The 26,011-nt window shown below is 36.0% G+C and overlaps 1 protein-coding gene across 4 annotated transcripts in view; it reads right to left on the bottom strand.

The window, feature by feature from the left end:
- VPS13A (vacuolar protein sorting 13 homolog A) overlaps positions 1-26,011 on the bottom strand; it is a 113,971-nt gene that overhangs the window by 67,324 nt on the left and 20,636 nt on the right. For all 4 annotated transcript variants that reach the window (XR_012778922.1, XM_075526312.1, XM_075526314.1 and 1 more), the window contains exons 15-29: positions 25,346-25,481; positions 24,565-24,659; positions 23,616-23,758; positions 22,040-22,241; positions 21,836-21,950; positions 19,002-19,138; positions 15,751-15,883; positions 14,823-14,940; positions 10,513-10,651; positions 6,391-6,475; positions 4,494-4,666; positions 3,020-3,176; positions 2,584-2,663; positions 2,269-2,328; positions 1,971-2,127 (exon numbers count right to left, since the gene is read on the bottom strand). Coding sequence is in view for 3 of the 4 variants with exons in the window: in XM_075526312.1 (XP_075382427.1) it covers positions 1,971-2,127; positions 2,269-2,328; positions 2,584-2,663; positions 3,020-3,176; positions 4,494-4,666; positions 6,391-6,475; positions 10,513-10,651; positions 14,823-14,940; positions 15,751-15,883; positions 19,002-19,138; positions 21,836-21,950; positions 22,040-22,241; positions 23,616-23,758; positions 24,565-24,659; positions 25,346-25,481 (1,930 nt within the window). In the remaining variant the exon portion in view is untranslated. The remainder of the gene's footprint in view (positions 1-1,970; positions 2,128-2,268; positions 2,329-2,583; positions 2,664-3,019; positions 3,177-4,493; positions 4,667-6,390; positions 6,476-10,512; positions 10,652-14,822; positions 14,941-15,750; positions 15,884-19,001; positions 19,139-21,835; positions 21,951-22,039; positions 22,242-23,615; positions 23,759-24,564; positions 24,660-25,345; positions 25,482-26,011) is intronic.

The raw sequence follows: 26,011 nt of genomic DNA, 5'->3' as shown, positions 1-26,011 counted from the left end.
CCCTTTCAGGATGCAACAGTGCTAATGCTTTTGCAGGCCAAGGAAAGCTAGGAACCCTAAACTTATACATAGAAACCAGACACCTACAGAGTACTAGGTACCTTTGATAAACATGAGGAGGCTCACCAGATTTCGCTCAAATTGCAGGAATTAATATTCTACTTATGTGTCCCTAAAAACACAGTAATTGATACTAATGAATGCTATTACCAGCCTCTTATAACAAAAGATTGAAAATGCTAAAGCCATCTTCCACCATGCAAGGACTTCTTATTTATTCAGCCATTCAGCAAATCAGTAGATCACTAGTAACCAAAACTGTCCTGGAATTTATGACATGCAGTAGTGTATATTTTGTACTAATGTCTACAGCCAATTTCTACACATCAATAAATTGCTACACAAGTACCTATCTGCAGGTTGCAAACCTAAACCAACAAAAATATTTTGATGATGGGAAGAAAGGTAGCATACAAAGTAATTTCACTGAGGAGTTAGAGAAAAATGGTAATTATGCTATTGTTTGGAAAGCACAAAAGTGTCTAGCATATATTTAATACACTTATCACTGAAAGTTTTCACCTGCATGCTAAATTTTCTAACTCATAACGTTTTTTTATTTCCTTACTTTTTATAAACACCCATTCTGCACAAATGCTGTAACGCAAACCCACTTTTCTCATTATGTGGGAGAACACCATTAGGAACATAATCACTGCCAGTAAGCCACCATTCAATGCAAATTATCATAATTAAGTGAATTTGAATACATATCTTCAAAAAACATGCTTAGTATTTCTACCTCAGGAAATGTCAACAGCTGCAGCATCTACCTTGCCTCTAATTATATAGTTATTCCTCACTTACACGCTTCCAGCCAGAGAATAAGAGTACACCCTTGCTACTCCATAGTACTCTGATGGCTAACATTCTTATTACCACTGAAATTAAAAAAGGCTGTGAAGTGGTGTGAGAGACTGAAAGAGTTAATGTCTCAAACATTGTGGAGAGATGAGGCGCGATTTGTGGCAAGTCAGCTAGCATGGGATGGGGAGAGCTTTTCGGAAGAGAGGTATTGTCTTGCAAGACACTGAAAGAGATACTGTCTCAAATATTGTAGCGAGATAAGGTGCAACAAGTCGGCTAGCACGGGATGAGAAGAGAGCGTCGGAGGATGCACAGTTACCATCTACGGCCAGAGGTCACACAGAGTTTTATCTAAGGAATGGGCCTACAACCACCCGAAACTTGGAATGAAACTCCTCGCAACCACCCCCCTCCCCCAGCGCCTGCAAACTTTTGAGGACCAGAACAACATAAGTCCTCCAGGGGTGTGACCTGAGGCAGGGATTAGAGTATAAAGAGACTCCTTCCCCAGGGAACAGCGCACACCCACCACCGGAGGATTGCCACGTCTGTCACCGTCATCGCGGGATCCAAGGGTGGCGATACCTTTCCTTTCCTTTATCCTCCTCTCTTCTCTTTTCCCTTTCTCACTTCTCTTTTCCTCTACTCTTCCACTATATATATATATATATATATATATCTGGGCATATGAGTTCTGGATGAATTGTGATGGGTTGCCCAGAAAATAGCTCCATTGCCAAATTGCCTCTGTTCGTTCGCTGAGCTTGCTCAGCGTTAAGTTTGTAGTTTGCTAGTTAATAAAGTTGCTAGCCTGACTGTTCCTCTGAGTCATTGTCATGACTCTACAGGCCTGCGGCTCTGCCGAGCGGAGATCCGCCTTTGTCGGTACACAAATCCCCAGGGAATCAAAAAGATTCACCCATCTCGCAACCCACCGAGTGGGACGAGACAAGTGGATACGTAAATATGCCCTAAACAAAACTTCTTATTTCAAAAGTCATTGACAGGCTTACAAAAATAGAAAATATGTCTGTTTTCTTCCTTGCTTAACTAAGTGAAGAGAGAGGAATGAAAAGAGAAAAAAAAGGAATAAAGAAACTTACTGAGTTTCTTAAGAACATCCTTCTTCTCCTCTGTTTTTTCATGGACTGGTTCTTCTGCAACTTTAGTTTCTTGTTTGGGTAGAAGATTGTTCAGGTAGTTCATAGCATTCAGCAGAGCTTCAGTATGCAAATGAACATCTAAAGATGAAAAGTTCACCTAAAAGAACAAATTATGTTTATCCAATATGCCTCTCTTCCCACAATGAGAAAATTAGATAGATAGGTAGATAGACAATTAGATAGAAATTAATTTTCTAATTTTCTATCTAGAAAATTAGAGAGATAGAAGATATCATACCTTCATTTTCTGTAGAACATTCTGATAGGCAGTTTTCAGTTCCGGTCCATTAATATCAGCCTATTCCACCAAAAGTGCACATAAACAAACAAATCAGGAGAAGTTTGCAGATTTAATTAGAGAGAATTTATTTCAAAAACCACTACAACTTAAGATGTACAAGTTAATCTGTTTAGGGAGCAGACAGACTTTGCACATGACACTCAGTATGTAAAGGAATGAATATGTAAGGAAAAACATTCAACAATTGCTCAATAATACTGTACTGTTTATGATTGGCTTACAATTCAAAAGCAAAGTCTGCTCTTTTCTCACCTTTATGTACTCCAGAGTGAGAAGATCATCTTCTACATTATCCAAAGTAGTAATTATGTAAACTGGCTTGTCATTATCATCTTAAAAAAACCCAAAAGAATAAAAAAGATTTTTTTTTTAAGAAAAAAAATTGACAAGTTTTCTACAACTCTTTTAATCATCTATAGACTACAAACTAGGCTACTAGCTGTCATTACTATTTAATCACAAAATGTCTTCTGCAGACCTAAAATAGTTAGGTGTTTCTACTAAAATCATCAGCACTAGAACATATTTACCAAAGCATTACTAAGAGAATGAGCTCCTGAATGACTTCCCCCCTCAATTTTGAAAGCAAGTCTTCCCCAGTTGACAAAAGAAAGCCCCACAGGCTTTTTGAAGACAAATTCACAGTGTTGTTTGTGAATAATTTTTTGATCAGACTATAAATCCTTACCCATATACTCTGGGCACAGCAGACAAACTTCACGAAGGAAAGCATTTGCAGTCATGTCAAATGTTCTTAATTTAAGTTCAGTGCCTAACCCTACAATATCCAGCTGCAGCACAGGTGTCTCAGTGTTACCAGTAAGACGGCATAATTGAATTAAGACCTAAAAAAAAACCCAAACAAACAAAGAAAACAAGGAGGGGAAAAAAAAAATGTACAGGATTATCCTCTTAGTTTTTATATAGGATTACATATTTACATATATTTTACTGGTTAATGTGTATTGATCATTTAACTTTATCCGGGAATTTCTTCAAACTCTCCTGGTAAGAGTTAGATTCCCAATCTGAGTCTCAAGAGAGATGATTTCCTACTTTTTCACCCATGCATGACAAAGATGTTGTTAAATAAATACCTAGCTGAGCTGTTGTTATCTGTCTTTCACAACCAAAGCAAAACAAAGATAGGTACTCTTCCTTTTCACATAATACTCTCTACAAATAGGGAAAATCAAAACCAAACCAAATAAGTAATTTTAAACTATAAGGCCAACAAACAGAGAGAAGGTGATTCTTAATAGCTTCTCAATTGTATTTTTTTTCTTATAGATTGTAAGATAGTTTTGATTATACAATAATGTATAAATACAGCATCTATCTTTAGACTAGTAGTTCTTAAACAAGGTCTTGTCATCACACAAAAAATAGTACATTTCAGTTGTATTTATGTATTTCCTGTAAGGTGTAGTATATAATAAGATACATTGCAAGCTAGTTATCATGTGTTGAAGCCATTCTGTAAGCCCTACCCTAAAACAGAATTTGTAAAGTTAACTGAATTTGTATGATTTATTTGTAAAGTTATACAGCCAGTAGCAGCAATAACACTGTCATAGCAATGATGGTCTGATGATAAAGGTTATGATAGTGGTAAGAGGCCATCTCTTTTACTTAGAGCAACTGATGCAGTTAGAAACAGTGTCTTGCATTTGGGCAAAATACTCTTCCCCCCTCCCCCCCGAGTCTGAAACAGCAAGAGTAACACATAAAACACCTCATAATGAACATGTGAACATAATGAACATTTAGGTGTGAGGACAACAGAGTCTGGGAAAAACTGGAGCAGAAAAATAGGGTGCTTCTTACAAGATGAAACATTAATGAAGTTTCCACAGTGACCACAGCAGTATCTGGAAAAATGCTTAAGCCAAAACAAACACATATTGTGATTTTTAAGTGATAGTTAGGTAAAGGAAATTCAGTGATAAAATGAGTTGTGAAATAAAGTGGATAAATCAAAGCATTTCAGTGACAACAAGAATGCAGAAGCACAACTATGACTTTGAAAAAAACTCTGCAGAATAGTTTCAGCAGGAAATGGGGAAACAATATTTCTGCAGACATGGATTCATGAACACAACAAACAGGGAAAAATTACAGTTCAGATGTGCTTCAGAGAAATTTACAAAAAGGTACTTTACCTTAGCTACTTCAAACCTTAACTGGAATTCTGTCATATTTTTCAAAGATTCTTGTTTACGTAGTTTTTTTCGCCTTGTACTGCTAGCTCGCTTGAGGGCACCAGATGAGGCTTCAAAAAATGGCATGTCTTCCACAGGACTGCTTAGAGCATCATAAAATTCTTCTTCTGATTCTAAGGATTAATTGACAACAACATTATATATATATTTTAGACAGCCAATATTTTGCAGTACTATGACCTAGAATTTTTATGTCTACATCTAGAAAAACTTAAATGTACAAGTATGGGAAGATTACCTACCTGATAATTAGCAACCAACGAAGTCTGTTTCTGTAATTATCTCTGCTCCTGTCTCCACAACTTTTCACCACACCTACAGCTCCCTCTATCACATCATTATAAATCAGTTCTCATCAACTAACTCCTTCGTCAACATTCTCTCACTATTGGCTGTGCAAAAGACAGCACAAACCATGGCTCATCTTGCCTTTGGTGTGTATTAATAGCTTAATAACTCTTCTGCTGGTCTGACTGCTGCTGACTCTACGGAAGCCTTTACCTCACTATCAGTGGCACTGCTTTGGATCTCTCCTTTCTAAGGATCTCCCATTTCAGGAGAGACTCCTAAGGACTATCAAGCTTTTAATCAACCTGACTTTATTACAGAAGTATAACCAAGACAAACAGATTGCACCACCTTATAAGGCTCTTTTCCTTCACCTAAAAATACAAACAGTGAGGTTAAAAGGTCACTGTGGAAGAAGTACCCTTCTTCTGACAAAACTGAACAAATGACATTAAGAGGTATTTTCTAAGGTTTAAAAACACCCTTGAGTCTGCGGGGTGAAGACAGAGAAGTAACATGAATCACTTAAAATGTATGTATAGTATAAATTAAAAAACAGACTTGATTCAATCTAAATCTAGTTACTACTTTCTCAACTCAATTGTTGCCAGTGTTTGCTCTCATCTCATCCTCAGTTTTAAAAATTGAAAGACACTTTTTCCCTACCTTTGGGCACTTAAAGAAACTCACACACAAGAAATAGATGAAGATGCACAGATACATGTTTCTGTACATACTATACACACACGTATTTAAAGTGATAAAGTAGACATAAAAATTAACTTTGCCAATAATTTTGCTAGTGTTTGCAAACCACATATATCATTAACTTGAGTGAGGAGAAAAAGTATTGTTCTCTATTTCTCCAGTTGAGTGTTTTGGCATGACAAAGGTGATTGACACTGAAATAACATTCATATTTTTGATTGTTTTTCAAATATAACTACTAGATGGAACGTTACAATCTAGCTAAGCTGTTTGAACAGCAAGGCAGTAATAAACATGGCCAGTTTCTCCACAGCCAATCTTCTGTTTGATCCTGTAGAAGCTGAAATGATGTTTGTTTATAACTACACAGTAGTTTCTAACAGTCATCATTTCAGTATTTTGTAATTTAAATAAGTCCAGCTAAGTAGGAGAGAAATCCTTCACCAGAAGAAAATAATTAAAACCATCAGAGGACTAAGTACATACTGAAGCAAAAAATTACATACATACTACTTCAGATGTTCTGAACAGAGATTTGCAGTAACATATGCAAAGACAAAAATAAACAACCCCATCCTACCAAGCACTTTACTGCTTTGCCTTCAAAAAGGGAACGGCAAGAACAAGCATACAAAATTTTACTGCTATGAGAAAATACACAAATATTTTGTCCAAAGTGAATTATAATAAGCTGCACAGACTATAATACTACTCAACCTTCAAGAACTTGAAAGAAAGCCACAAATGGTCATTTACTCCAAGAGAAACAAATTGATTCAATGAATTCAAAAACTTGACTTGACCTGTTGATTAAATCAGACTTTAAAATAGATTATATTACCTGACTCAGTAAATGAATGAAGATCCAAAACAGGAAACACACCTTGTGATAAATGTGGTGCTGAGAGCACAGGGGATATTGCAGCCTGAAACAGGAGATACCATAAAATTTTGTGCTTGAATTAATTGGTCATGCTATTGCATGCACATATGCTGCATGGAAGTTTTACAACTTAAGGAAATTGGTCTTATTTTAAGTGCAAATCATTACAGTTAAACATTTAAATTACTAAAATTAAAAGCATGGGGAGAAATGAGGCCTAAATCAGGTAGAAGCAGCAGGTACTGCACATTCATCTAGCTACAGAGAGAATACATCAGGAAACATGGCAAAGAGGTTCAAACATGCAACTTCACAGATCGAAAGATGGACAGGAACAGCACATCATATGATAACTCATGAAAGACAAAACCTAGTCCCTCACAGGACTATAGCATAGCAACTTCAGAGAACTGTAAAAGATCAACTGTTCTTTACAAAAATCTCATGATACTAGTGGCAGGTAGGAAAAAAAGAAAAAAGAGCTAGAGAAAACATTAGAGCAGACAGAATTGTTTCTAAATTTCATAGAATCATAGAATCCTTTAGGTTGGAAAAGACCTTTAAGATCATCAAGTCCAACCATTAACCTAGCACTGCCAAGTCCACCACTAAACCATGTCCATAAGCACCACATCCAAACGTCTTTTAAATACCTCCAGGGATGGTGACTCAACCACATCCCTGGGCAGCCTGTTCCAGTGCTTGACAACCCTTTCAGTGAAGACATTTTCCCTAATATCCAATCTAAGCCTCCCCTGGCACAACTTGAGGCCATTTCCTCTTGTCCTATCACTTGTTACTTGGGAGAAGAGACCGACCCCCACCTCTCCACAGCCTCCTTTCAGGTAGTTGTAGAGAGCGATAAGGTCTCCCCTCAGCCTCCGCTTCTCCAGGCTGAACAACCCCAGTTCCCTCAGCCGCTCCTCATCAGACTTCTGTTCCAAACCCTTCACCAGCTTCGTTGCCCTTCTCTAGACATGCTCCAGCACCTCAATGTCTTTCCTGTAGTGAGGGGCCCAAAATTGAACACAGTATTCGAGGTGCAGCCTCACCAGTGCCGAGTACAGGGGCACGATCACTTCCCTACTCCTGCTGGCCACACTATTTCTGATACAAGCCAGGATGCTGTTGGCCTTCATGGCCACTTGGGAACACTGCCGGCTCATATTCAGCAGCTGTTGACTAACACCCCCAGGTCCTCTTCCCCAAGCCTGTAGCGTTGCATGGGGTTGTTATGACCCAAGTGCAGGACCCAGCACCTAGCCTTGTTGAATCTCATTTCTTCATATATCTGGAAAAACAGATGCTAGAGTCTTTAATTGTGAGATGCAGTTACGCACAACCCAGAGAAGTAACTGAAAATGTGTGAAATGTCACTGTTTTGCTACTAGAGTGGACAAAAGGACAAGAATCCTCACTCCATGCGGTATCATATATGACAGAATTAAATTCTCTTAGTGAAGGTAACCAAATGGTTTATTCACCAAAGCCAGATTTCCCATCAAGCCTCAGAAAGTAGTCTCAGTGGTTTGAGCCTGTAAAGAATTCTCATCTGCATGTTCCATGTGCATAGTTAGTATACATATGCCTTGCACAGAGTACTAAAGCACAGAGTGACAAGTGCGTTTTCTGTGTGCCTGTTCTTCTTGACTGCCTTTGGCTCTGGACTGCACAGATGACAGTAGTTCTTCACCCTCTCCCCCACCGCTTTCAAAGCCCAGGCTCAGACAATTACTCAGTAACTCACAGTATCTTACAGAAATCTAAGTATTATGGCAACAAAGAAACATTCATCTTTGAATGTCGTTTCCAAGGCTCCATTCCTCATCTCACTCTTCACATTTCAACAGTCTCTCTTCTCAGTCTCCAGCCTACATAATTTGACCTTACTTAATATATCCATGTCTATGAGTGATAGATACACTAAGTCTCTAAGAGTCTTGTAACTGTGAAAGTGTCTCATCTGTAACACTTTCACATTCTAAGAAGACAAGAAGAAACTGTGAGACTTGACTTCACAGTGCCAAATAATGAGAAATAAAGCCTTCCACACTGAAGTGGACAGCCTTCTTGTACTAAAGTACAAGAAAATGCAGGGTGCAAAAACCTAGAAGGATGTCTTCTGAAGAGTCTTCTGTTTTCACAGCCCAAGAACAATTCCTCCACTACCTCAAAATGTAAAGAACAAAGTTCATATGTGGAGCTCTGAAAAAGGATTTCACATCCTTTTTGGTTCAGAAGTGATGCGATGGCAACAAAGGACAGAAGGATTTCAGCTACAAGGATGAAAGCATGGGAGTATATCTCCCACCACCAAAGCAGCAAATCCACTCAAATTAACTGAATTTAATACCAGCAACTAGAGTCTGTCAAGCTCTGCAGTAGATGGAAGCTTGAGCAGACAGGTTTAACCATAGGTTTTAATATGGATGCTGCATATAATGCAAACACATTCATACTGCCTCAACAGTCTTTCCTCAGTCTTTCCAACAGTCTTTCCTTGTATGGCACAAGTACAGGTAATACTAAGCATATCAAAGTCACTTAAAATATTTTAAATGTAATAGTTGAATTCTATAATTAAATTCAAGTATAGGCAATGTTATAAAGTACAGGATAATCATCTTATATGTGCGCATTTTATTTATGTAAAACTAAAATCCCGTCACTTACCCTTGAAGAAAGTTTGTCTGTGATTAATTGCACAAAACAGAGACTGGGGCAGCTTTTGGTTGGGGATACTATTAGTATATGAAGAGTGAAAGAGCAGGTCAGAACTAGCTAGAATTTTAACACCACTAAAGAGATGGCAGGAACCACACATTGAAGGGAAACAATCTTCACTCTATACACACTTTCAATAGGTATGCGTGTCTAGTCGTGTGCACTTACAGTTATTGAATATTATGCTAACATAGCCCACAGAAAACACCACCAAAACTGCAGCAACAGCCACCAGGAACAGGGCAGAATAATTTGTGTAAAAATGGAAAGATAATAATTAAGTAATCTTGGGGGGAAAAAAAGGGCAGAACAAAACACCACACAAAGGTAATCATTATTCCTTTAGAATCAAGTACACAAAAGATTAGATAACAGATATTTAGAAGTATTTACAAATGACAGAAAAATGGATAGCCCAATTTTGTCTTTGACCATGAGATTTCACATATGTTCAGAGGATAGGACTGCTTTAAAGATACATAAAACATAGCCAGATCACGCAGACTAGTGTGATGTTACAAATTAGCAATTCAGAGTTCATTTCCTAGTTTTGTTAAAAACAGCTCATATCAAAAGGTAAAACATACTTTCCAGGAATAATAAGAAGAAAGTGACAATCCTCTGTCCTGAAGAAAGCATAAAACAGTGACCTGAACCATTTTGACTAAGGAAAGGGGGTGGGGAAGTAGGGAAGAACTCGCTCCACAATCCTAAATCTTAGAAATGCAAGGCAGAACTGCCACCCCTCAGGTGTGTTCTACAACTGACTAAAGAAAAGCTGGGAAGAGCAGTGAAGTCAGCGGAAATGAAGCTGCCACTTGCGCTTGGCAGGCACTGTTTAGCCAACATTAGCCACAGATAGTGGCTATTTTTTGTTTTGTTTTTGAAAGTTAAACTCCTGTCTGACTAAGATCCACATAATACTTCAACTTTAAAAATTCCAAGGTTTCAACCTTTTCTTCGCTAAACAAAATAGCTGAACCCAAACTCTGCAGCACTCTCATATGTGTGTAAATTTGAAGGTAAAATTAAACTAATCCTCAGCAAAAGTGAGTATGTTTGTTATTCAAGACTAATATGAACTACAAAGTAATTCCCAGAGTAATAAAAGTTTGGGGGTTTTTTATTTTAAATTCAACCACTGGACAACTATTTCATAATTATTGACTAAAGATCACAATAAACCAACTAAACAACAAGCAAAATTTCTATAGCTTTAGAGAATTAGCTGTTTTTCAAGAGGTAGTAAGTAAATGCTTGCTCTCCACTTCGTTGTCCACTTTCAAAACTGCAATGCTAATAGCAAGAAGGTATTTTTCTGATAATTATTAATGAAATATTTTTTTAAAACCTTACCTCAGTTATTTTTGGAGGAGAACTGGTAGCAGGAGCACTTTCTGGCTTAGGAATACTATCAATTAGCTCCAAGATACTTGTCAGCTTCTGGTCTGATATTTGGATAGAAAGTAAAGGCAGCTGTCCGGACAGTTTGAACCTGTTTTGTAAACAATCAAAGTTCTCTTAAAACTATTTCATTCAAACTTTACATTAATTTTCTTCTGAAAAACATACAAGTCTTTCTGGTCCAAAAATCATTCATCTAACCATTGTGGCTAATATATGTATGTGTGTAACTTCTGTTGCACACAGAAGAGTTACTTAACCAGAAAATACCCAGTTATTAATGTAACTTATATTTCCAGTTGATACAATGTCTTGCAGATCAGGACTGCAAATAATACTAATAACCACTTCTTGATTTTTCTACAGTCTATGAATTTCTTCACATCCTTATATATAAGGAATTATATACAAGGAATATATATATACAAGGATATATACAAGCATCCTTATGTACAAGGAATATAAGGAATCACATCCTTATATATAAGGAATTAATTCTCAACTACTTTTGACTCTTATTCTTAATTCCAGTTCTGTCAGAGAGAAATTTAGACCTTTTTTTTTCTTTTTTGTTCTTTTATTTTAATGGAGAGGGGCAGGGTAGAAGCTTAGCTGCCAGGTCTGAAAGAACCTGCCCAGCTACTGCTTGAATGCTCCAATAATCTAGGACACTTAGCAATTCTCACTTTCCTTGCACTTAAACATCCCTACAAAAATTCATGTATATTGTTAAGTCATTTTTGATGAATGTTTGTACAGTGGACAGTCCATGCAGTTACATGGAAGGCACTTAGATACAAAGCAGGTAACTGCAAATAATCCCAGGCTCACTACACTGCTCTTTTAACAAAAGCTTTTAAGGTTCAGAAAACATCTTGAAGTAGAATACAATTATTCCCAATTTGTAGAGACTGAGGCATGGAGGAGCTAAGTACTCCAATTGATGAGGAAATCCGTGCAGCAACTTCTTCCAAGTTCAGACTGGTTATATTTAGACAGAAGGAAATGTTAAGGATGCCATTCTCAAAGCTGCAAATAAGTATATTCCTTCAAATGGGAATTTTTTTAATTTTTTTTTTTTTTTTTAATGAACACTTATATGGAAGGATGCTCTTAATACTGGTATCCTAATACCAGCTTCATACACCTTCAAAAACCAGATGACAGACTCCCAGACACCTCCTTCAGAAAACGGGGGAACCATATCACAGGATAAAACAAACATAAAAAAAAAAACAAACACCATACTTAGGCTAGAAAGCTACAGTATCATTTTAGTGCTTCTAAATGTGAAGTGACAGAAACTATAAGGAGCACTGCATCCTATTCTCAGAAATGAAAGAAAGGCAGATATTCAGATCCAACCACACAGTGAAAGTCCATTTTAGTGGCTAGGAAACATGAGTAGATGAAATACAGGTTAACAGTAAAAGGCCCTTGATACAGTGGTCTTCCAACAAATGAAAGTTACATAAATTAGTATTCTCTTCAAGGCAGCTATATAGAAATATGCCTTCCTAAACAAAGCCAGCACAAAGTCCTGGTGAATTCATTATTGGTATTGAACAACAAAATCACAAGGAATTCAGCTGGATTCGATGGTCACCCAAGGAAGTACAAAGATCAAAGAATTAAAAAAACAGACACCCAATTACCTGCTTTTTAGATAACAAAGTAAAATAGGTGCCCTCCAAACTAAGGAACTAATTCATAAAATTCTACTACAGTAAACAAAGCAATTTTGGTACTAGTTTTTGCTGTAGAACAAACATTTTTCAACTCACCTTTCTCAACAGAACTATGCTGTTTTACAGCACAGTTCCAAACATTAACGAAAAAAGCTCAGGAAAAATATAATGCTGGCTTCATATGCAAGTATACTTATAAAAACTGGAATATAAAGGAATAGCTACATGTATACTAAAAATACGTTCATATATGTGTAACTGATGTAAGCAATACTGATGCACAATACCATATTCAACTATAACTACTAAAATTCACAGTTTAGGGGATTTTTGCTGACACAAAAGCTATCAGTTAATTTTTATCATTTGTGCACAATGTCACCTAGGGATCACATGGGCCTAAATATTTGTACATAAACACACATTAACTGACCATTCTTAAAAACAAAAAGAGATTATGCAGTGATAATAAGAGATTTGGCATTTGAAGCTACGTTGATTCCGATAGTATTGATGGGTTTGAGTAGTCAGAGCTAGAGACAAACAGAAAATAGAACGTTTTTAGTTTTACCTGATTTGGGACATATATAACCAAATGTAAAAATTTATCATACGATCCTAACTCGATATATACTATACAGAAGTTCATGATTTTCAGACTTCCGAACTTTAAAGAGCTCAAAGCAAGAAGGAAGAGCAGCAAGCCCTTAAAAGGTCAAATCTCCACCATCAGGTAAAAAGCTGCTGTACCAGTCATTTCAAGACTGGTAGATGACTCTAGACTGTTATAATACCATCTGCAGAATACATCCTGGAAGCATTCGGAGACTCAACTAGGTACAAAATGAACAAGTTCAGCTGCTGTTGAGTCACAGTATCAACATGATAGATTTGAAACAGTTACTTGTTCTTGGTGCAGGTGAAAGTATTAGTTATGATTAGTAACTCACTGTGGTATACACTTATCTAGTACCAAACTGCTGTCCATGGTATTCCTAACTGTTGTAGACAGTGCAGGCACTCAGAAAGAAGTAGCAGCTGATCTCTACGAAATATTACTATCTCAGTGGAGGAAAAATTTGCCAATTTCTAGACACAGGTAGAAACTACTATCACGTAAGTGACTGTATGAGAATTTGGAATACAAAAATAATATTAATTAGGGAGAAATTTCCCAGAATCAGTCTAGACGCATAAACTGCCAAAAGGAGAAGCACACCTGGTAGCCAAGACAGCTAGACAGGTAAGTACTATAGGCAATACTGCAACAGGTGTTCTCATTAAGAGCAGACACTCCTTAATCCAGGTTATACTAGATGTCGATTACAAACCTACATTAAAACAACATTCTGTTATATGACCATAGAAATTAAATCTCACTTTCCCTCTCTGGACTTTCTGACATAAAAAGACAGATTCCTGTGAGTTGTTATTTCCCTTATCTCACCTTCTCAACCAAACAGAGAAAAAGTAAGGAGGAAAAGAATAAGATGTTTTGTAAAGTCAAGCATCAAAATTCAGAATCTGGCCTCGCAGCTTTCCAGAAGGTGGCACCATTATACCATGAAATCATTGATCTGCGTTCACAATACACAGCACTGGTGAGGTCCATTATTTTTAGGGTTTTTTCTGAGTAAGCAAATCCTAAGGTTCTTTGTAATTTTTTATTTCGTAAACTGCCTCTTGATTTTGCTGATTGTACTAAACAGTCTTCTGCAATAGCCTACGTCTATTTTTATGCCATTAATTTTCTGAAGTACCTAGCTAAAACCTGAATTTCTAACAGTGTTAAGAAATGAAATAAGCATATGCTAGCTTGTTGTAGCATAAGAATATGATTCTTATTAATGACTTAAACCAAATTACCTCGTAATGCATTAATGTGCTAGTTTGCAAGTACTTCAGACTGATCAGATTTTTTTTTAGCTAGTAGTGTCCTTATCAGACATTAATAAAGATGCACTTTTCAAAATACGTGCAAAGTTAATCTTTGGCACTTTGACTCAGTGATCTTGACCATCAACGGTTCATTAATAGTAACACACATTTTCTTCTGATTGAGTACAATTTCCATAACTAATAGGTTTTTTGCTAAATAAGCCTAAGTGCAAACTCAGCGCATTAAAGAGCTGTTTTGCTGAGAAGTGATCTCTAGTAAGTAAACAAACAAGATTAATAACCTAAGTGAGAGGGAGTGTGACAGCACATTACTTTTCAGAATATTTTTGTGATGTTTATAAAAAGACACTAAGTTCAGATTTTTTGCTCCTCAGTATTTCCAATGAGAACTGAAATGTAGCTATTAGAAAGACCTAATTAGAACAGGTATTAATATCTTTACTAAAAATCTTTAAATATATTATACATCCTTATTTTATAACAATATAACATTCTACCACCTCTTCAATAGCTGGCAACTTCTTGGGTTTATTCTCTATTTTCTTGATGAAGCTACCCAAGATTCACACATGGCCAATATAAAATAGCACAAGTATAATTAGATCCTTGATTTTTTCTTTTTTTCCCCTAAAAAAAGTCATTTACCATAAAACTTCAAAATAGGAAAATACATACTTGGGCATTCTTGCATCTGTAACAACCATAGCCCTGCTCAATTCCACTTTTACATCCAAGGGCTGCAAGATATGTTGAGATGAATTTTTCAGCTTCCGAGCCTCTTGCCAGTTCTCATCTAGAAGAGCAAAGAAAACGTACACTTTAAACATTGAAAGAAATTCCTTCTCATTACACATATCACAGAATTAAAGTATCCAATATTAGTTAGTACATATTGCTAAAAATTCAGGTGACGCAATCGCTTTTACAGCTTTACCAATACATGTATATTATACAAGATCCAAACTTCAGACATACAAGACTACTTAATAATTTCTACCATTCACATCTAAGCAGCTACTCCATCCATGCTGCAGACTTCTTACGGGCCCAATTCTTAACATGCATGGTACTGGGAGTTTAGGCTCTGGATTCCCCTCTGGAACCAGAGAGTTAAGAATTAAATGCTTAAGACTTCTCTGGTTCTGACTCTTTGTATATTGTTAGTTCCCAAACTACCAGTAAAAGTGTCCCTCAGTAAGGGATTCTGATCCCTTCTTTACCCTCACAAAATGATCAAACCTACCACTGCCCATGGATTCTGCTTTAAATTTGGAGGGAAGCAAGGAAAAGGCACTGAAGGAAAATACCATAAATAAATTAGTTACACTCTTATATTTATTATAGAACAAATCAAATGAGATTTCTTTAAAAATAAGGGATTTATTGCAAGTTTATTTATTTAGCAAAACTAAGGTTGGCATTCAAGGCCTAAAGGTATGTTTCAGAAATTCATAACATGGTTTATAGGACTGAGTTTGGAACATGAGTGTAAAGAATTATGTTCCAAAGATTCCCCACTGCTTCAGTTAAAAATATAAAAGGCACATCAACCACCAAAAGATTTTTACTAATATAGAGAAAGATTACTTTCATGAATACTTACCATGTTTGCTGTACAGTAACTGTATACTGCTGAGCTGGATATCAAAACTGTCATAAGCTCTTGACATTATATCTTCAATAGTGCTTTGTCCTACTTTGAGTTCTGATAAATCAGAACGACTTTTGCTTTTCATCTTAAAAACAGTCACAAAAAAGCATAAATCAATTTCAAAAATATTAAAAGCACTAATTCTACAAATACTTGATCCTACCATGACAAAAGATTAAATTTAAGTCCTTATTATAAGTGCACAGTCTCACAAATATCACAGCAGAGGAGATATCTAAAATTAGTAGCCTGTATCAAAACAAAATACAGTATTGAACTCCATTTCTTCAAGAAAAGAAACAAAATAAAAAATGAATTAAAGTATATGAAGTTTTATACAATATATTTTGTATAAACTAATTTCCTTTAGTAAGTGACTCATACCCCAAAGTATAGTCTCAAACCCTTTGTAATCAGTAGAATAACTGTTTGGGGTTTTTAAATATAAAAATATTACTGTATTAAGCACCTCAGAAATATGAAATCTATTTTTGAATTCTCTTGAATTTAGTTGTGGCATTACCCTGTTACATATTAGTCAAACAGAGTAAAAGGGAAAAGGGGGTTTGGACTGTTCATCATCAATGTAGAATGTCTTTGCTTTAATACCAGTCAGTATCCCTTTGACTCAGCTTTGGGATGCCCATACTTCTTTGGTATTTCACATTTGTATGTGTCCTCTCTGCTATTTATCTCCAATGAAATGTGGCTGTCCTTATCCTTAAATGTCTAATAATTCTGGATCCATGTCTGTTTTTGTCAGACCCAGACAATATTCAAGATAAGTTTCATAACCGTGAAACAGGTTTAAATGCTAGTGTCCAAGACATAGCATTTCTTTTTCCAGTGCTACTGAACTATGACTACTTTTATATTAAAAATAACCTGCAAATTGAAAATTCAGAATTACCAAATTAATACTGCCTGTGCAACCTTAATTAAGTCCACTTATGTATCTGCATTGAGATACAGTTTTAATTTTATATGCCATTTTTCCCCTTGGGGCTTGACCTTATCTAGTACATAACTGAGTGAAAGAGACTGTTTGCTTTGTATTAAACATACTCATTCAACAAATGACCCACATCTCACTTAAGCATATGTCACTCGAAGTGAATACAGAATTAGTAATCATATCCTGCGAGACATCTAACTTTTCCCTTTTGGTATTGCCCAATTCCTTCATCTTGCTTTCTAATTTCTATTAAAGGACAGGAACCAATCCAAGAGTCACATTCACTATGAAAATTACTCATCCATTTCAGAAGAAAAATCTCAGACACATTTACTAGAGTGTGATTTTGAAACATATTCTTCTATGTATTATTCTGACAGTAATTTCCTATGGGTGCAGTAGAGGAGGTGGGCTGTTCATTAGATCATCACCTCCTCCATTAGATCTAGCAGGCTGTCTCAAACACCCAACCAAAATATACATTGATTACTGAACTTTACAAAGTGCCTACAAATGATCAGCATTCAGAAGAACTGGTAAAATTATTAGTCACTGAAATAAGCGATCTGGTTGTAAATCCAAATTATTTTTAGTATCTACACAGCAATGTTTTTCACCAATTCCACTTTCTGAAGCACCTGATGTATTCTTTTCCAACAAGGCCAAGTGCAAGGTCCTGCACCTGGGTCAGGGCAACCCCTGGTATCATTAAAGGCTGGGGGATGAAGGGATTGAGAGCAGCCCTGCGGAGGACTTGGGGGTACTGGTGAATGAAAAGCTGGACATGAGCCAGCAACGTATGCTCGCAGCCAGAAAGCCAACCATATCCTAGGCTGCATCAAAAGAAGCATGGTCAGCAGGTCAAGGGATGCAATTCTGCCCCTCTACTCTGCTCTGGTGAGACCCCACCTGCAGTACTGCATCCAGCTCTGGAGCCCTCAGCACAGGAAAGACATGGACCTGTTGGAGCAGGTCCCAGAGGAGGGCCACAAAAATGGTCAGGGCAATGGAACACCTCTCCCGTTATGAAAGGCTAAGAGAGTTGGGGTTACTCAGCCTGGAGAAGAGAAGGCTCCAGGGAGACCTTATTGCAGCCTTTCAACATAAAAAGGGGGCTTCTAAGAAAGATGGAGAGAGACTTTTCAGCAGGGCCTGTTCCGATAGAACAAGGGGTAGTGGTTTTAAACTGAAAGAGGGTAGATTTAGACTAGATATAAAGAAGAAATTTTTTTATGATGAGGGTGGTGAAACACTGGAACAGGTTACCCAGAGAGGTGGCAGATGCCCCATCCCTGGAAACATTCAAGGTCAGGTTGGACGGGGCTTTGAGCAACCTTATCTAGTTGAAGATGTCCCTGTTCATTGCAGAGGGGCTGGACTAGGTGACTTTTAAAGGTTCCTTCCAACCCAAACTATCTATGATTCTAACTGAAACCCGCAAGCCCAGAAAGTCAGTCTGTGGCACAGACATAGAAAACTTACTTCACTTTAGCAAGATTTTAAGCTTTGAAACAAATCCTTATTAAAAAAGCAGATAAGGCAATCTAAACAGATAGTAAGTAGCAGAATCACTCTTACCCAGAGTACAAGTAAAAAAAAAAAAAATTAGATTGCCTGTATACATGTAAGATCATTTGTCCCAAAAGAACACAAGTTCACCAATGAGTAAGAAGATTGCTAATAATATACAGAAACAGTCTCTTCTATGATTTTATAGTAATAAATTGTAATTTTAAATACATCATTAAGCTACCTTTTTGACTTTTCCCTTGCATGAGGTACCTCAAACATATCTCTAATTTTATCCAAGTTATTTTACAAATTGCCAATGTTTACTTTTCTCATTTTAAAGTAAACTGAATGACCAAAATGTAACTGATAACAAAAATGATAGTAATATTAAAAGCAAGAAGACCATTTAAGCATGTAAGTAAAACGTTTACTGTTTTATATTCTAAGGTAAAAAATTGTTAGACATTTTCCACATAACAGTTCAAAGCATCAACAGTGGTTTCATACCAGGGGAGGATTATTTTCTAACAATTCTTTTGGGTTGAAAGAATCTACTGAGAAAAGTTCAATAATTTCTGCCTTGACTGGAAAGCAGTTTAAAATAAATACCTAATACATAAACTGCAAGAGGAACTTTTACTTAACCAGTGCTACAATATACAAATTAAAAAACTGGAAATCACATAAAAGCTGAACTTTTATTTTCAGTAAGTTACTTCATTAGGTAAATACATACCTTAAGACTACCAAGATCCAGAAGTAGTAAATTTGACGTACGGTCATAGAATCCTTTTTGTGGAACAATGATATATGAAGCCATGAGGTTAATTTTGAGGTCAAGAACTTTCTGGGTTTCAATAACATACAACAAACCTGAAAAATAATATAATTAGTAAATATAAATAATGTAATCCATACAGAAGCCATGGAATTTAAAGAATATATAAAAAGAAATTCAAGTCTAACTTTAAATAAGCTCTGAATGCTAGATAACTAAGTTTAATTGCAGGTACAGATGCTCTTCAGATTTCTTTTGAATCAATAATTATAGGCAGTCTTTAAAGAAGCACCAAGTAGATGAAATGGTGATAGCAAACAATGCTAATGGACAAGTAGAGACAGCAATGAGACATGCAAATCCAAAAAAGTTTCATACTGAGCAGAGATGAAATGAGAAGAACAGGAATGTGTACTGCAACCTGGCAATTGCCGAGTTAACCCATTGTGCTCTGTAGATTCAGAAATGTAATTGTTCTAGAAGTTCTTATTGGGAGCATCCAGCTGCACTAGCCAAACTGCTAGTGTTGTTAATACTGCGATACTGAAGTTTACACTGACTCTGCTGACAAGCGTCTCCATCTTGAGATGCTGAAGACCAGCAAATATAAGGTCTTACAAAAATTCTGTTTACAAATGATGCAGTTCGCTGGGAAATTCAAACTCTCAGAACATTTGAGATCAAATTCTGGTTTTTTTCTCATCTGAAGAGGAACAAACGGTCTTGCTTCAAGTTAGCACTGAAAACTGCCTTAGGATGCAGCCACAAGCCATTAAATATTTACCAGGTGCAACAAGCTGATGATACAGAAGTAGAGATAATACATTATGAAGACGACAACATGACACTGCAGCACACCCACATTGGTAAGAAAGCAATCAAAACTGTTCCAACATTATCAAATGCCACAGGAGAGCTGGATTAGTCAATGAAGAACTAGATGGCATCCACGTTTCAGGATTTGCAAGATAAAGTAACTTGGATTAATAAAAAGATTAAGATTTTTTTCAGTTTTCAATGCCTAACTTTGAGCGATGTAGAAAGTTCATGAAAAGACTTCCTTTTTTCCTTCATTTGGGAAGAGAACGTAGTTGAGTCCATAAATCAAACTCTAGGAAACTAAGCCTTGTAATGTCTTTTAGTGGTGCTGAAAATCGTAACTATTTTGGTGTAGCAATTTCCTTCACTTCTGCAGTTCACAGTTCCCCGATATTTTTCAGTTATCTTCTAGTGCTTGAAAGACAAGTGTTAAGAATTCTTTCCTGAGAAGGGCTGCAAGTCTGAACATATTAATTATATTGATATGATTCAGGTTTTTTTATTCTACCTCTGAGATTAGCGTAGCCCCCTGCAACAGACTATTCTGCAGATAAAATCTTCTTCCCCTGATAATTTTGTAAGCGTCAGCCAAGATTTTACAAGCAATGCACAGCATATTTTTAGAAATTTCCATCAGGCTTCTCATTTGTGAGTGGAACAAGCTTTTAGATTACTATGGACAACTGAGCATTCTTATGAAGGTAAAAGTCATTGGATATACCTCTAAAGTAACGCTATGCTTAAATTATAATAGACATGTAGCATGATTTCGTATTTCCACAAAAAAATGCATCATGATCGGAACCAGAGTATTCAGTGGTAATGAGAAGAGAATCTACGCAAATTTTTATCAAATTAATCTCAAGAATGAACTGCGGTATCAATATCTTCAGTATTGCTGAGAAGTTTCTTATAGAAAAGACAAGCAAGTTGATCCACACAACTTTGGTTAATCTGACATTAGTCCTTAATTAAACAGTTCAGTCAAAGAAGAACTAATGAATAGATATATAATTGATGCCTGATTTCATTCCTTATACTAGCTTGATCAAAGCAATCAATTAAATATACATTATGCATAAGTCTTCTGTAACTTCTTTCACTTATTACCACTGAGTATTCAGATTTTTTAAATGTAAAATTTAAATATTAATAGGTTACAAATTAAAAAACCATTCATTGATTTTTTTTTTTTTCCTTTTAAAAAGAATTTATATATGAAATCTCCCCTTAGAGTCCTCTCTCACCCACAGGATACTGCACTGGACACATCTCTGATCTAGAAAGCCTCAGGCATCCTTACTGGAACAACTCCACAAATCTCAGTGTTAGTCTTAAAAGTATTCACCATTTTCATTGTTGTGTCAAAAATATAAAGATCTCTAGAGATAAAAGGCTAGGATGAACTGAAAACTAGAGGAATGGCTTTAATGCTGAGTAACTGGAAGACAGATAAACATAGCTTATAAGACTTGATCTGAGTCAATCCAGATCAAAATCAACATTCATCGAGGAATAAAGAAAGTGGAAGACACCTATACAAAGGCAGATAGTGTCCTGGAAAGCAACAACTCTGGAAAGGATTTAGGGGTGTCATTAGAGGACCAATATCTCAGTTTTTAAAGAGTATGAAACAATTAAGGCCATTTAGACACTCAGATTAAGAAAACAGAAAAGTTGGAAGTAACAAACTGTTTTTAACTCTGCATGAAGTACAAGAGAATAAATACTGAAATACTAGCTGCGGGTGTGGAGCATATTTTACAAAGTTGAAGTTGAAAAAGATACAGACATAAAATTGTCCAATACCTAGAACAAATGCTTTGTAATGGGACTAAAGAATTCAGCTTTGTTGTGTTAGAGACCTATGACTTGGATCCATGCACCTCCATATGGAAAGATATAATATTTTTCATACTCCTAGAATCTAATATATGTCTGAGCGTGCAATCAGAAGAGCATGCAGCACTTGCCTGTTGATGTTTTTTCACGGAATTCTTCAAGCTTCATCAGAGTTGCTGATGTCAATTGCTCTAAATGTACATCTTTTGGAGGCCTGAAGAAATCCACTAAGCTATTTATTGTCATCTGTTAAAATAAAGCAAAAATAATACATGGCAAATTTACTATTAAATAAGATTTTTCAAGATTTATAACTTATTCAAATATTTACTTACTGCATCATATACTATTTCCAGTGGCTGTGATTCTATTCTAAGCCTCTGATCTGCTTTCTCATCCAAAGGATTAGTCTCAAACATTATGCTTAAGAGTGAGGTACTTTTGTCTGAATAGACCGTTCGAGAAGATAGGAGACAGGGTGTACACTTTTCTCGGGACATGCCTGTAACTTCAAGTGAGGTAATTTTTGTTTCAAATCTGTAAAGAAAAGTAAACAGCATGTTCAGATATAATATCCATCTGGCTAGGTACAATTAGATGGTAAGAGTATAAAGAATAAGCTGACAGAAAAAACACAAAACAAAAATAAAACAAACCACAAAAAAAAAAACAACAAAAACCCACAACACCAAAACCAAAAACCAAACAAAACAACAACAACAGATCTGTACCCTACCTTAAATATAAATAGCTTAGTCTAAGGATATAACACATATATCCATGTGTTAACTGTTTTCCATTTAATTATCTTTTGTGTCTATTAGCCACCCTTGAGTAAATAAGAAAGGGGATCCAAGTTATTCACTTCATACACTTTTCATGAGAACAGCTGTCAGGGCAGGGAAGAGACATGCAAATAGGAGTTCTGTAGTATGAGCTCAGGAATTAGATGGCACAGTTTACACCGGGAAACAGAGATACAGCAGAGAAGGAAGGGTTCCAGTGTGGAGAAATACAGGAAACACCACAAGAGGAGCAAAAGATTAATAGCCTCATTATTCTAAGGAAGTGTTTTTTAGGTGTTGAATTTATTTTTTTTCAATACCCTGTCCACCTCTTTAACAGCTCTCAGCTGAAGATCTTTATCTCTCAACACACAAAGGAAAGTGTTTCACTGTAAAAATATAACATTTTCTTCCCTTTTTCTCAGTATGATAGCATTATGAGGGCCATTTAGATGCGCAGGGGAACAAACAGAAAAGCTGCAAGCAAAACTTAAAAAAAAAAGTTATGCATAAAACTCAGCAAGATCAATAGTATCATACATAGATTATAGTAATATGCTCCAAAGTAGAGGGACAAGGTTTACAGCAGGAAGGCTACCCTCCCCCAGAATTTTTAAGTCATTACATTTGAAATTCAAATAAGATATTTCATATCACTGCTTTTCATCATCTACTGTAAGGGCACAAAACCAAGCCAAAATCATCAGTTACAGCTTTCCTCTGCAAATCTAAAAGCTCTGCTGAAAACTCAAGAACTTTTCAGTCACGTTAAATGCCCACACACAAGCGGTTATGAGACCACCTTGCTCAGACTAAGTTTCAAAAGGAGCAACAGTCACTTCTCAAAGCAAGAAACAAGTTAGTAGCTGGACTGGTTGTACATAACAGTGATAAACTGAAAGAGAGGAGAAAATCTGTACTGGCACAAAAAATTCTGAAGATAGAGAGGACTTAATCACGGAAGCAGTATCCATTCACTTTGTCCAGTTGCAGAATGATTCTGCTCCCAAAGTGCACATGAGGTGACAGTGAAAAATGGAAGTTAAACATCATAACAGAGCCTTAAAATGCCTATTAGCTGTCATGAACATTTCATGAGGAGCAAAAACAGTTTTATAAAGTTCACCTTATTGCTTGTGCACCTGGTCGTTGGGTAAATACTGTACTCAAGCCAGCTAATGCAAATTCTACCAGCTCCGGAGATTGCTTGTTTTCTCTTATTGATATAGACATGCTTAATAACTTCACAGAGAACTTCATGGCTTCATACTAGATATGCAGGAAAAACAACAATAGTGGATTATAAAATATGTTAATATACATTTCAATACAGTTTATGAAGAGATGAAAACCACGAATACCAGTTTGACACTATTTTTCTAGTGCTATAAATAGCTTAGATCATAGCTGGTGTAAAAGTCATTCCCATACAGTTATTACGAAGAGGCAGGGTTAGAGTAACAGTAGATTACCCTTACAAACATATGTCTTTGATGTCTCTACAGCACATTTTGAGATAAAGGGCCTCTGATGTAGAGCTGGAAGGCAGTCCATTGTACCGTGCATGGTTGTACCACATAAAGATGACTAATCAGACTATTTCTGAATGCTTCAGAAATGTTGCTCTTCCCCACTATGGTCCTTCAATCACCTCTATCCTTACATACTCACCTACTCTACCTCATCTACTATCACTTATATTTAAGATTCCAGTGAATCACTTAGTGCACTTTCTTAAGTTTCTGAATATTGTAAGAGGATATATAAAGCATTTCATAACTTATACAACAATACACGAATTATATGATTTTATTTTAGCTTGAGCGAGCAAAATTTCATTCTGAACTTTTTCAGAATATCCAAAGTAAGCTCTATAACCACTCTCCTGAAACTGTATCTAAGGATGCTCTGTTCTGCACCAAGCCAACATGCAGTAACTTAATTAAAAAGTGTCAGAACAGTATTGAAATATAGTGACAGAGCTTCAAGTAATTTTAAAAGTGATTTCCTATCATCTTTAGATTTTTATTAGTAAATAAAGCTACCAATTGTTTGGTATCATAGTTATGACTTACTGATTTTGGAAGAGTTGGATCCACAGCTGTTTCACTATATCCAATTGCTGCATAAAGTTTAGCCTTCTCTTCACGTGTCATCAGCTCTTCAAGACCTGTCACATTGCAAGAGGTTAGTCAAATTCAATACAGATAACCGAAAAATGCAAATACTGTTATACACTTTACAGTGCTTGGTAGCTCTATAACATACAGTAGATACTGTCAACATTGTCCTGAATTAGTAACAGCAAAAAGCCTGAGGATAGGAGACTCAAGACTTTGCTTTAAAGTATGCTTTAAAATACAGTTATACTTTTATTCTGACCTATTCTATTTCCTAGCTTGCTAACAAAAGAAGCAACCTTTTTGATTTACTTTCCATGTTCCTTTACTAGGTGCCCTGCACTTAGGCGAATCAAACTCTAATACACTGCATGAAATAGCCACATTATAAAATGAATGGAAGTAAAATTGTTTACATTCCATTAACTGCTACTGTTTTCTAGCACTTCTTCAAATCCCGATACACAGTACACCATGCAAACAAATGCAAAACCTGTGGCAAGATAAAGCACAAATTGAAGACAGCTCAGAAAGACCTACGGAAGGCATTGTAAGATACCTCTGTAACATGCAACTAACAACCTCATCAGCAAAAAAAGTCCAAGAGAAAATATAAACGTCAATAATCCAATAGCCCAAATATTAAACAAATCCAAAGTTCCATTGCTAGGGACCTATGATTTTAATAAGTCATTTTTAATAATAGAAAAAAAAAAACCCCAATAAATGAACATACTTGAACCCTTTACTTCTTGTTTTTGTTCATCCTTTTTTTCACCTGACCAGCTCCATATCCAACTAAACCAGCCACCAGAATTTTCATCATCTTGTTTTACTCCTGGTCTGTAGATTTTTAATCCAGCCTTAGTTGCCTGAAATTTAAAAAATACTCAAATAAGTCATTTTCTTCATGCTTCTTTCTTCATTTTCTTAAGAAAAATATAGACCCAAGACATGCTCTAACACATGCTCAAAACATCGTTAGACAACCATTGAAAAGGCAACATGCTATTTGTTTTTTTTTTTCTTCTAATAACTTTTTCAAGTACACAGTGCATCATCAGACCAATTCTCACTTGCATAAAATCAACCACCTTTATGAACAAAAAGAGCAAGCAAAAGGTAGCTGGATTTTAAGTCAATAAATGTTTCTTACATAGCAGATTTTCTCTCTAGCTCTCACCACCAAAAAAAAAATTCCACAACATTATATAGTGATCTACCTTACAACAATGCACTTATAAGGAATCATTAGAAATATATATGTAAGCAATTAAATAGCCAGCACAGACCAAATTTTAAATGATCCCTATACTTTTCATTTCAAGATAGATGTCCAAAGCAATAATAATAAATTAAAAAAAAAAATCATTGCTCTTGTAATAGAATATTTACGCTAAGG

Source organism: Mycteria americana, chromosome Z (assembly GCF_035582795.1).
Source record: "Mycteria americana isolate JAX WOST 10 ecotype Jacksonville Zoo and Gardens chromosome Z, USCA_MyAme_1.0, whole genome shotgun sequence".
In the NCBI taxonomy this organism is placed as follows: Eukaryota; Metazoa; Chordata; class Aves; order Ciconiiformes; family Ciconiidae; genus Mycteria; species Mycteria americana.
This window is presented reverse-complemented; position numbering and strand designations above follow the sequence as displayed.